We start from the raw sequence: 13,364 nt of genomic DNA, 5'->3' as shown, positions 1-13,364 counted from the left end.
ATATGAAGAGCCCTGCTGGATCAGACCAAGGGTCTATCTAGTCCAGCACTCTGCTCACACAGTGGCCAACCAGCTGTCAACCAGGGACTCACAAGCAGGACACGGTACAAAAGCACCCTGCAGCCCATGTTCCCCAGCAATTGGAATATACAGGCTTACTGTCAAGAAATACTTTTGTAAGCCGCCGTGAGAGCCTTCTTTGGCTGAATGGCGGCATAAAAATCCTTAAATAAATAAATAAATAAATACTGCCTCTCATGCTGGAGGCAGCACTTAGCCATCAGGACTAATAACCATGGATAGTCTTCTCCTCCAGGAATTTATCCACATCCACCCCTTTTAAAGCCACCAAAATTGGTGGCCATCACTACATCCTGTGGTAGTGAATTCCATAGTTTAACTATGCCCAAAGGCTTCAGCACTTTGGATAGCTCCTTTAGAGTTCTGACTGAAACCCAGAGTGGATTCAGCCACCAGCCTCCATTGATGCTTCTGTTCCCTCCCTCTCCCCTCCCTCTGGAGACAGCTTACCAAGTTGAGCACAGCCATGGTGAGGACTATAAGGATGGTGACAATCCCCAGCGAGACTCGTAGCCATGGCTGGGTGCAGACACTGGCCGAGATGGACGGGACCCAGTAGAAGGCCTTCGGCCCTTTCAGGAAACACTTCTGACACCAAAGGGGGCACAGAAAAGAAAAAAAGGGGAAACAGTTCAGCTAGATTGTTGGTTTTTGGCGTTTCAGTCCTATTGCCACCTTCACCAATGGTAACTGATTAAGAACTAACGAATGGACATGTATTTGATCATGTTGGAAGAGGCCTTAGCTTGATACATCAAAGCCTTCAAGAAAACCAATGCAGCTGTCACAGTTGGATGCACTGTGCCCACCCTGTCTGAGTGAAGCCACATCTGCTGGTGCGACCTCTGCCACGGTACATCCCAAAAATCTCTCTGAAAGCAGCAGCAGGGAGAGAGCAGATTTATAGCTCTGTCTCTTGTTCTACAAAACTCTCCTGGCTTCAAACTCTATGGACTGCAAAGCCATGTGCTGGTTAGGGAAGGCTGGTGAAGATCCTGCAGGCTTCAACTAAAAGTAACATCACCCTGAGGGGCAGACCCCAAGGGTCCTCTTAGTATGCATGAAAACTTGCAAGTGTGTGGATTTCCTGGGCTTCATGCTATGGCACTAATGGACGGACAGGTATGTCCACATCCTCTTTTATTATAATAGATTCCAGTTGCATCTCAAGACTCCACTAGATACAATGACAGCAAGACCCAAAGGGGGGGCATGCCATTTTAATACTTTTTGAGAGCTTTGGCTATTGGGCGGTATAAAAAAATGTAATAAGTAATGTCAAATAAATAAATGCTATTCATGTTATTACATTTTTATTTTTCCCCTCCCTTCCAAAGATGTCTGGGTAAACGTTGTCCTTTCCTCCTACTCCTTGTAACCTCACAACAACCCTGTGAAGTAGGTCAGAGTGTCAGATGGAGACTGGCTCGAAGCATTTGATGGCCATGGAAGCCCAATTTCCACCTGGTCCAAGCACAGCACTCTAACCCACACTCCACACTGCCTGCGTCATATAAAGCAGTACAGCAAGCATGATGGGCGGAGAACAATGCTTTCCACCCATGAAGCCACATCCTCTATGCTGGTGTCCTCTTGGCAGGGACTACTGTGGCAAGTACTCCAATAGTACTCCAGTAATGGAATGTTGAGAAAGAGGGGGATGAACAGGTGGGACCATTAAAAGGCAGTTAGAAAAGGGGGAGGAGTTAAGCTTGGACCTGTGAAGAGGGTGTTGTGTTGGTCAGTGAGACAGGGAAAGAGTTGGATTTGGAGAGGACTGCGGGCAGTGAAAGAACTGAATTTGGAGAGAATGACCTTTGGGCAGAATGGCCATGAGGAGCCAGTACATAGATTGGGAAGCCTGCAGCTACAAGACAGAGAAAGACACAGATCACCAGCTGTCTTAAAGAACAAGATGCAGGTCTTCAGTGACCAGGAAAGCCAGAAAGCAAACTGTTACAATCATTAAAGGGTTATTAGACATGACAGGGGTATTAGAGTGCTTCCAGTTTTGTGGATAATGTTCATCAAAATGGTAAATCTCTTAACATTTATAAATATTGCCAACATTTACCAGTGTCTGCTGGAATTTGTCCAGTACCTATCTCAGATTGTCCTATCATACTGCTTCTCATCAAAGAGCTCCCCTGAGGTCAAGCCATTTCCCCTCCTCTCAACAGAGCCTTTGCTTAGCGTGATCTCTCTGGCTGCCACCTTCAACCAAATAAATAGAGCGTTGCAACATCTTCTGGCCACAAGAGTGGAGGGAGGTGTCTTCTTGCAAGTGCCATGGCCCTGCCAGCAACAGCTTCCAGACCACAGAGTTTTATCATAGCCACACTGCTGGCTGACAGCTCCTATTTCATTGGGGCCGTGAATCCATTCTGGCTTTCAGTCATAACCAGCCAGAACTGTATAGCAGCTATCCAAGGTGCTGAACCCTCCCCTAAAGTAGATTCAGCACCTTGGCTAGCTCATTTTGAATTCTGGCTGGTTCTGACCGAAACCCAAAGTGGATTCATGGCCCCATTGAAACTGGAGTCACCAACCTCTACTGCATAGCCAGCCACCCTCACAGTGCGAGAGAAGAGAAGTTTCAGCCCCACAAGTTCCTCAACAGAAACAACCAGAAATACAACAAAGGCAAGACAACTTACTGCCAGGCGACCAGCAAAGCAGGTAAGAAGGAGGAGGAGGAAGAGGAAGAAGGAAATTCCATAGGATATCCCCAAGGCTTCTGTCCTAGATAAGAACATAAAAACAGAAGAAGAGCCGTGCTGGATCAGACCAAGAGTCCATCTAGTCCAGTATCCTGTTCACACAGTGGACAACCAGCTGTCGACCAAAAACCTACAAGCAGGACATGAGTGCCACGGCACCCTCCCACCCATGTTCCCCAGCAACTGGTGTGCATAGGCTTACTGCCTCGAATACTGGAGACAGTATGCCTTCTCCTCCAGGAATGTATCCAACCCCACTTTAAAGCCATCCAGATTGGTGGTCATCACTATATCTTGTGTTAGTGAATTCCATAGTTTAACTATGTGTTGAATGAAGAAGTCCTTCCTTTTATGTGTCCTGAATCTCCCACCAATCAGCTTCATGGGATGATCCCGGGTTCTAATATTATGGGATACATAGGTGCATTTTTTTTTCTTTAATAAGTTACAAGTGGGTGGGGAACAGTCCTTACCAGAGAGTCAGTGCATAAGGAGTGGAGGCTAATCTCTTCTCTCTCATTCCCTTGGGACAATCAAAAATTAAGTTGTGCCCCACCCACACTGAAGCTAGAACACATGGCCATCGAGATGAGATGGATGGAAAGGAGGAGGTGAGGCACCAAATTGACATGTTTTTGCAATATGTAAGTTTTAATTCTGCAAAGGGAGGCTCTACTGGCATGGACACATTTCCTAGTTCTTAGCCCTTGACTACCAACATGTTGGGGGTGTTGAGCTCAGCAATCGCCCAACAATGCTGACCCTGATGACCAGGCCCTGATACTGTCCTTGTGATTGATTACATTTGAGTTGCTTTTTTCCTGTCATGGTGCATCTCACGAATAAATGAGGTTCATAAATAAGGAACCGTTCCTTGAAATGAGGAAGGGGCCATTCCTTGAAACAAGAAACCATTTCTTGAAGCAAAGAAGAGCAGCAAGGCCAACCGAGTCCATGAATCATTTGACCATTTCACCCGCTGTTTTTGCAACACCCCCAACATGTTGGTAGTCAAGGGCTAAGAACTAGGAAATGTGTCCATGCCAGTAGAGCCTCCCGTTGCAGCATTAAAATTTACATATTGCAAAAACGTGTCAATTTGGTGCCTCACCTCCTCCATTCCATCCATCTCATCTTGATGGCCATGTGTCCTAGCCTTGTGATCTTGGAAGCAAAGGGAGCCTCTGGGGCAGGAGCAGCATCAGCAGTGGCCACTTCCTGCCTCAGTGCTCAAATAGATCTCTTGCCCAACCTCATCTCATATCGGTTTCACCAGACGGGACTCAAGCTTGGTCCCGTGACTGCTTCTGCAAACACCAAGGGGGAATCCGCACGTCGTACCGAGATCGCTTCTAAGCGACCCCAGTGCGGCGTGAAAGCGATCGTGTAACTTGCCTTTGGAAGAGCCGACGAAGAGACGTCTTTGCCACCACCGCCGCCGCCGCCACCCACAGACCTCCTCGCCGGCTGGGACGGAGAGCTCCTTCTTCAGCCGAGCTCTCCTCGCTGGGCGGCGAGGAGGTCTGTGGGTGGCGGCGGCGGGAAGGACGCCCCTTCGTCGGCTCTTCCAAAGGCAAGTTACACGATCGCTTTCACGCCGCACCGGGGTCGCTTAGAAGCGATCTCGGTACGACGTGCGGATTCCCCCCAACAGAGGTGTTGGACGTCTTTCAGCTTGGGGGGCCACATTACAGTGGTGGTTGGGGGCGAAGGCAAAGGGGATGGGACGGAAATCATAGAATCATAGAATCATAGAATAGCAGAGCTGGAAGTGGCCTACAAGGCCATCGAGTCCAACCCCCTGCTCAATGCAGGAATCCACCCTAAAGCATCCCCGACAGATGCTTGTCCAGCTGCCTCTTGAAGGCCTCTAGTGTGGGAGAGCCCACAACCTCCCTAGGTAACTGATTCCACCGTCGCACTGCTCTAACAGTTAGGAAATTTTTCCTGATGTCCAGTCGGAATCTGGCTTCCTGTAACTTGAGCCCGTTATTCCGTGTCCTGCACTCTGGGAGGATCGAGAAGAGATCCTGGCCCTCCTCTGTGTGACAACCTTTTAAGTATTTGAAGAGTGCTATCATGTCTCCCCTCAATCTTCTCTTCTCCAGGCTAAACATGCCCAGTTCTTTCAGTCTCTCTTCATAGGGCTTTGTTTCTAGACCTCTGATCATCCTGGTTGCCCTCTTCTGAACACACTCCAGCTTGTCTGCGTCCTTCTTGAATTGTGGAGCCCAGAACTGGACGCAATACTCTAGATGAGGCCTAATGGGGATTTCACGGCTTTTCTGCAGTCCTAGGACTATCCCGGAACTGTGGGAGATGTGTGAGCGCCTGGCCCTGCTTCGTCCCACCTCCTCACGAGTAAATGTGACGAGGCAGGGAATGGACATGGAGCTCTTCGGGTGCTCTATCAGCAGGGTGTGGGGGAGCAGGATTGGCTTTTGTTTTTTAACTTACATTTTTGTTTGGAGCACAATTGTGCTCATCTCCCCTATTTAAAAATAAATAAATAAATAATGCCGGGTGTGACATCCCTCCTTCCTCCCAGGATGTCACACACATGTATGGATCCAGGGGGAGGATCTTGTGAGCAGAATATCATGAGATCCTCCCCCATCCCTCCCAGAAGGCCGGGAGGTGTAGAAAGGGCCTTTGTCTTAGGAGAGGCATTTCAATATTTTGGAACAGGGTGAAAACGGAACAAAACCTGGAAAAGCACCAAATGATTGGTGGTTGGGAGAAAGAGATTTGGGCCAGAAGAAGGTGTACACAGCCTTCTGGAAACCTGGGAGACCCAGATTGGGACTTCAGCAGGGCTGGATTTGAGCCCTGAGACTGAGGGTCCTGGGCCCTCTTCTAAGGACCAAACTATCTGTTTGTGTGATAAGAATATAAGAAGACCCTGATGCTGGGTCAGTCCAAGGGTCCATCTAGTCCAGCACTCTGTTCACACAGTGGCCAACCAGCCATTGGCCAGGAACCCACAAGCAGGACACAGGTGCAACAGCACCCTCCCACCCATGTTCCCCAGCAACTGGTGCACACAAGCTTACTGCCTTTACTATGCGCTGTGTGAAGGAGTCCTTCCTTTTATCTCTCCTGAATCTCCCACCAAGCAGCTTCATGGAATGAGCCTGGGTTCAAGTATTATGGGATAAATAGGTGCATGTTTTTCTTTAATAAGTTACAAGCGGGTGGGGAACAGGGGGGATGCAATCCTTACCAGAGACTCAGTGCACAGGGAGTAGAAGCTAATCTCTTCTCTCTCGTTCCCCTGGGGCAATCAGAAATTAAGTTGAGCCCCACCCACGCTGAAGCTAGTACATGTAACAAAAACCTTCCCATTGGTATCAGTGGGAATTTATTTCCTAAATGTTCTAGCCATGCATCGGGGTGGGAGTCATTCTGGCACCACTTGTCCTTGAATGGGAAGAGATGAGCCTCACATTACCTTGTGCTGAATGCCCAGTAAAACTCACCCATCCCCACACACCTGTAATTTGTAGAAGTAAAAAGGGAGTCATAGATACACACTACAAATTACATTTAACAGTTTTGCCCCATGTTGTTAATCTTGACAGGGAGTATTCCCCTACTTTGGGTCCAGTTCTACCTCGATTAACAACCACCTTGCCACCACCCCCTGCTACCAACACCAACGTGCGTTCCTCCTTACTTATAGACCACAAGGATCTGGATGAGAAAGTTGGAGATGAAAACCAGGAATGTGCAGGCCATATAGTAGTTAAATGATGGGAGCGCTGACAGACGGTACTAGGGAGAACAGAGGAGAAACGGAGAAGAAACACCATGAGACACCATCAACACAGGGCCAAGGCCTAGACATTTTCTTTTAAAAAAGAATCAAAGAAGGCTCATCATAGTTTGCAACACTCCTGTCTTATTTTGCACCATTTTGATTGGTGTAAGAACACAAGGAGAGCCATGCTGGATCAGACCAAGGGTCCATCTAGTCCAGCATCCTGTTCACACAATGGCCAACCAGCTGTCGACCTGGTTGACATGAGTCAACAAGCCGGACATGAGTGCCAATGCATCCTTCCATCCATGTCCCCCACCAACTGGTTTCCATAGACCTACTGCCTCCATACCTGGAGGTAGCCCATAGCCATCAGGACCAGTAGCCATTGATGTCCTCCTCCTCCAGGAATTTGTCCAATCCCCTTTTAAAGCCATCCAAGTTGGTGGCCATCTTCACATCTTGAGGAAGTGAATTCCATAGTTTCACTACATGGTGTGTGGACAATAGGCATTGGGTACCTTCACCTTACATCACGTGCCCTTTCATCACTTTAATTTTATTTATTTATTGCCAAATACTTCTGTCTCTGTGTTTCATGGCCGGTTTTGTTTTACCCGGCTTTTGAGAGGTTTTGTCTGAGATTATTTCATGGGTATGTTTTTTTTTTAATGACAACAGCCAGCCACTTCGTAAGTTCCCATTTGGAATGGAAAGACAGGGTATAAATCAAGCAATTAGCCGGCCGGCCAGCCACCAAGCCCAATTTCATAGGTTCATGGTTTCGCCTCCATGCAAACGGTCATGTCTAACCCTGCTGCCCCTGTTTTGGGAGAAGGTGTTTCAAGTAATCAATCAGAATCAGATTTAGACCTACAGGAGGCAGTGCCAGACACCAGCCAGCCTCTACCAGTGGGGGAGGAAGCTCTCACGGGCGATTCCCCAGCTGGGAGTCAGCCCTCTCCAGAGCTTATCTCCTCAAGGCCAAATCCTACACACTCAGTGGGAAGTGAACCTTCTTCCGGAGGTGAGCGTCCTGACAAGCTAGCTGATGCTAGGGCCCACCGGAAGCTCAAACGCACAGGGCGGAAGGAAGGCGTGAGAAAGTCAGTTTGATTACGCCAGAACCTGCCTCCGCACCAGGCTCTCTGAAGTTACGGGCATTTGGCTTCCTAGTCTTCTTGAGCGGACAATTGTCTTGCTTAGTTTGCATAGTTTTGCCTACAGGGACATTTCCAAGAGGTTACACTCTATTCAGGTAGAAGAGACGTTTGTTGCTTAATAAAAGCTTTGTGGATTACTTAGCAAGCCTCGTCATTTGCCTCCCATCGAAAGCAGGAGTGTTCTGAGAAACACAACATAAACTAGCTTCAGCTTGGATCTCAACAGCCCACCACATCCTTTCACAGGCTACCTCCTTCTCGAGGGACTGCTCCTTGAAGTACAACGTGATGCGATTCAAATCTTCCGACTTCTTCCATTGCCTATAAGGAGAAAGAGAACAAGCAGAAGTTTCAGCCAGTGCCATTTCCACCACCTTTCACCCACCGCCCTCCCCATGAAATGTAGGCCCAACTAGCCCAGGATTCCCTTGCAATGCACAACTGATAGCCAAACAGAGCACACCCTTCTGACCCTGCCGTTGCCACACCTTCCGATGTTTTCCTCTCCCTGATTAATTGTCCCTCTTTACCCAGGACAATCTCTGGCCAAGGTGGTAGTTCCTTTTAGATACCTGTCCCTGATAAATAACTATCCCTGTTTTTGTTTTATGTTTTTGCATTTTGGCTCTGTCCTGTCCAAATATTTAGCGCAGGTCTGCTAGAGCTGTCTTTCTTCCATGTTCAGGTCTCTCTCCAGAGTGCCTAGGGGTCAAATCTTACAGAGGGAAGGGAACGCACCTTGTCACTAGCACACATGCGCACAACAGCAAGCACATGGGTGATGAGGCACCTTGCTGTGCACAGTCTGGCATTTCACACACGGCAGCCATAGAGATCTTCTTTTTGGTAATGTGACTACCCATTTGGGGGGTACATGCATTCTTCTTTGCTTGCCTTTCTTTAACCTCAAGAACAGACACCCTGCTGGGTTTCAAACTGGTGGAAGGCAAGGGGTGGTTTGGTAAATGGATTTGGAAAACAGGAAGTGCCATAGAGGCTCTGATCTTATGTAACAGAGGAGGGGTGGGGAATGTGGGACTCCAGTTGTCACATGGCTAACGGTCAGGGATGATGTAGTTGTGGTCCAAAAACATCTGGAAGGCACACGGGTTTTTGTTCCCCACCCCTGTTTCAGAGGAGAGAGAGGCTCTTTTTTGCTCTGTGAAATATCTGTTCTTCTCTCATTCTTCTTCTCTCATCTTCCCTCATTCCTTTTGCTCTCTCTATGAGAGTTCCATTGCATCAAGACATGGGGCTTCCATAGATGAAAGAATTTTGGCAGATGCAGCTTCTTCCAGTCTTCCTGTACAGAGACATGACAAGCTGCACACAGTAAAATTCTCTCTTCTGCACCATTTTCCTTTCTTTGCATCTGCTCACCCTATTTTGCTCTTCTGCCCCCCCCCACATCTTTTCCAGGGCCTCCACTTTCTCCCTCCCATCTCCACCCCCAGGTCTTTCCTCACCCCCAGGGCTGGGCAGAGGGGTGGCCAGTGAGGCCAGATGGCATGGGCCTATGATTTTGAGGGGGCCAATGCCGAGTCCCCCTGGGCAAAGTAGTTTGATTTTTCTGTTGTCAATGACGAATTTGCCCAAAGAAAAGCACGTAAAGCATTTCTGAATGTGAAGAAGTGATGTCTTATATACATCTTGAATAAAAGTGCTTGCCATGACCTTTTTTATAAATCGTTCTAGTTCATATGTATTTAGAACTGATTAAAAAATACTTAATGAGCTGTTTGAAATGGGGCCTACATTTCCCATCTGGCCCAGGCCTATTACCAGCTTTGCCTGGCCCTGCTCACCCCACCCCCTTCACTACCACCTCAACCCAAGAACGCACTTCTGCGAGTTCAGCTGCTCAATCAGCTGGAAGAACTTCTCATCCACGCCTTCCAGGTCTTCGTCCGGGCTCCTGGGGGCACGACACCTGAAATACAATGGGGAGAGAGGAGGAGAAAGGACCATTGGAGCAGGGGTGGGCAACCTGGGGCCCTGGGGGCCACATGCAGGGGACTTCAGCAGTGGTGTAGTGAAGCCAGAGTTTGCGGAGATGCATCACCAGCACTTTTTTTATTAGCAGGGAACTTCTGCCACCCCACTCAAAAGTCCCTGTTCATTCTGAGTTCCGAAACAACCTTCACTGGAGGGGGGAGGAAATAAATGTCCCCAGCAACAATATATTGTCCCCTGTTATAATGCAAAGTATTATGGGGTGGCTTGGTCTTGAATGAGCAATTAAGGCCCATTTGTTTTCCAGAAGAGTTGCTCCGGACAGAAGTGAACATTGCTAGAACAGGTGTGTAGATATGGTTCAATGCGACAGTATGAATTCGGGGATGCTCTTGGGGTGTGTGTGTGACTCTGGAGACTGTCATGATGAGCTCCTGCACTTCAAAATGTGCCACGACATCACTGGCCTGATTTCAAAAGCTTTCTGCATGGAAGCAGCTCAGATCTAGGGTGACCCTATGAAAAGGAGGACAGGGCTCCTGTATCTTTAACAGTTGTATTGAAAAGGAAATTTAAGCAGGTGTCATTTGTATATATGGAGAACCTGGTGAAATCCCCTCTTCATCACCACAGTTAAAGCTGCAGGACCTATACTAGAGTGACCAGATTTAAGAGGGCAGGGCACCTGCAGCTTTAACTGTTGTGATGAAGAGGGAATTTCACCAGGTTCCCCATATATACAAAGGACACCCGCTGAAATTTCCTTTTCAATACAACTGTTAAAGATACAGGAGCCCTGTCCTCCTTTTCATATGGACACCCTATTACTAGGTAGTACTACTAGTTGAAGAAATAGTACTCCTAGGTAATACTATTGCCTGAAATTTGTTTAACTCCATTGGAGAACCTGGTGAAATCCCCTGTTCATCACAACAGTTAAAGCTGCAGGAGCTATACTAGGGTGACCAGATTTAAAAAAGGGCAGGGCACCTGCAGCTTTCACTGTTGTGATGAGGGAATTTCACCAGGTGCTGCATGCATACAAATGACACCTGCAGAAATTCCCTTTTCTATGCAACTGTTAAAGATACAGGAGCCCTGTCCTCCTTTTCATATGGTCACTCTATGACAGATCGCAAGAGGGATCTGTCTCTTCCCTGGCAGCCAGCTGAGCAGGAAGGAAGATGGAGAGGCAGAAAGGGAAAAGGGTGGCATGAGGATGGAGAGAGAGAGAAAGGGGGTGACCTACCCAGTTTTAGCTCTGGCCTTGCTAGTGCCTGTCTTTTACTTCCCCACCACTGCCCCCCCACACACACACACAGAGGGAATGCAGACCTCAATAGAAAAAGAGGCTGCTCCATTTTATGCAGGGCCAACCCAAGACATTTCACTGCCTGAAGCAAACAACAAGATAGCGCCTCCTCCTGTCCCATTTAAAAAGAGCAACAGTGTTTCTTCAACACTGTAAATGGAACAGCTTCTTCCACTGCACCTGAAGGCAATGTTTGCTTAGGGTAGGCTGCTTGGCACTCAGCTCTCTCCACCAACACCTTGCTGCTGCCTCCTCCCAGCATCTGCCGCCTGAGGTGACCACCTCACTCTGCCTAATGGCAGGGCCGGCCCTGATTTTTTTTCTTTGTTTCTTTAATGTAGGGAATTAAAGAAACAAGGAATTGAATATAAGATAAGGCTGCAATACTATGCATGTTTAGACAGGAAAAAAAAGTCCTACAACTCCCAGCATAACCCAGCCAGGAAGACCTTTTTCTGTCTAAACATGCATAGGATTGTACCCTAAAGAAACAAGGAATAGGATAAAAATCAAACAACTGCTATATGGTTTAAAGTGCAAAAAAAACCCAACATATATCAGGGGGTGCAAGTGAATAAGCAACTCAACACCAGCATCCAACTCCTTCAATCCAAAAAGAAACAGGAGGAAGTCTTAGAATTTCTGTGGGGCCGAATGCTGTAGCGTTGGCACCAGCCCTAGAGATGACAGAACCCTTTGAGTCCAATCCCAAAAAAGGTTTGGTCAGCTCAGGCTTTTCATCCAGACGCCTGCTGACTTTCCAGCCTTAGTCCTTCAAAAACTCATTATGGATTTTGGAGACCATGTTCTGGTGAACTTCTGGAATGATGGGGTACGTGGGGTAGGCATAGGTCAGGAGGGACTGAATCTCTTTCAGCCTGAAGGCCAAATTCAATTTCAGAGAAGTTCCTGGGGGACTGTATTTCAGAAATACCAAAAAATACCAGCATATTTTAGCTTTAGCTCTTGCAGCCACTAACGAAGTCTCAGAAAAGGCGTTTCGGCCTGGGAAGTGAGGAAAACCACCAAATGATTGACGGGAAGAGGAGCCAGAGAAAGAAGGCATGGCAATTTGAGGCACTCTAGAGGGGCAGCTTCAGACCCCAGGTGGGTCAGAGTTGCCTTGCAGGCCTGAGAGACAACACCTCAATTAGGGTGACCATATGGAAAGGAGGACCGGGCTCCTATATTTTGAACAGTTGCATTGAAAGGAAAATTTCAGCAGGTGTCATTTGTATGCATGTAGCACTTGGTGAAATTCCCTCTTCATCACAACAGTTAAAGCTGCAGGAACTATACTAGAGTGACCATATACAAAAGAGGGCAGGGCTCCTGCAGCTTTAAGTGTTGTGATGATGAAGAGGGAATTTCACTAGGTGCTGCATGCATACAAATGACACCTGCTGAAATTTCCCTTTCAATGCAACTGTTGAAGATACATGAGCCCTGTCCTCCTTTCCATTTTTTATTTATTACATTTATATCCCACCTTTTTTACTCCAAGAAACCCAAGGCAGCATACATAATCCTCCTCCTCTTCATGTTAAACTCACAACAACAACCCTGTGAGGTAGATTGGGGTGAGTTTCTGGGACTGGCCCAAAGTCACCCAGTGGGTTTCCATGGCCAAGTGGGGACTAGAACCTGGATCTCCTGACTCCCAGTCCAACACTTTAATCACTACACCACAGTGGCTCTCAATGCCTCAACACTCAATGTTACAGAGCAATGGATCCCCAGCACAGATGAGACCTTGCATGGGTGTGCCACACGTCTTCCCCTCAGCAGCCCATTAAGTCTTCTCCCCATCCCTCCTTCTCTCCCTCTAAATGCAGTAACCCCCCTCTCTTTACCGTTCCATGGTCTTCTGCTGGTTCAAAGAGCCCAGAGAGATCTCCTGCAAGAAGACAGAAAAGGGGACTGCTGTGGTGTGAAATGGATTGCTGATATTCCTCAACTGTATCCATATATATTGTGGCAGGCGATGTAGGGCAGGCGACAATGAAGGGCACATGAAAAATGTGTGGCACGTGGCAATGCGTGGCACACTGGAGGCCCAATGAGAAGGATTTAGCATTGCTAAGCAACAGGATATATAAACAAAGATGATACAGCTGGCATTGAAATATAACACTGGGGACCATTTCAGGCCTATTTGGCCCAATGCCCAGCCACTGCCCCTAGGGGGTAAGTCCTGTGGGTCGGCGGGGAGGTGAGTGGGGGTAGGGGCAACAGCTGAGAGTGAGTGTGGGGGAACATGGGGGTGACTGGGAGGGAGCAGGGGGAGGGGTTGGGAGGGGGCATGAGTACTAGCGCCCAGAATTTTAGGATATTTTAGTATGTTTTTAGGATGCTTTTAGGATGTTTTTAAACAG

The 13,364-nt window shown here is 47.9% G+C and overlaps 1 protein-coding gene across 1 annotated transcript in view; it reads right to left on the bottom strand.

Annotated features, from left to right (window-relative positions):
- The window catches only part of ADCY4 (adenylate cyclase 4), a 54,398-nt gene that overhangs the window by 20,251 nt on the left and 20,783 nt on the right, over positions 1–13,364 (bottom strand). The window contains exons 12-17 of the mRNA XM_063137935.1: positions 12,843–12,886; positions 9,568–9,654; positions 7,976–8,045; positions 6,478–6,575; positions 2,739–2,823; positions 532–669 (exon numbers count right to left, since the gene is read on the bottom strand). Coding sequence (XP_062994005.1) covers positions 532–669; positions 2,739–2,823; positions 6,478–6,575; positions 7,976–8,045; positions 9,568–9,654; positions 12,843–12,886 — 522 coding nt within the window. The remainder of the gene's footprint in view (positions 1–531; positions 670–2,738; positions 2,824–6,477; positions 6,576–7,975; positions 8,046–9,567; positions 9,655–12,842; positions 12,887–13,364) is intronic.

This window comes from Elgaria multicarinata, chromosome 11 (assembly GCF_023053635.1).
Source record: "Elgaria multicarinata webbii isolate HBS135686 ecotype San Diego chromosome 11, rElgMul1.1.pri, whole genome shotgun sequence".
Classification (NCBI taxonomy): Eukaryota; Metazoa; Chordata; class Lepidosauria; order Squamata; family Anguidae; genus Elgaria; species Elgaria multicarinata.
This window is presented reverse-complemented; position numbering and strand designations above follow the sequence as displayed.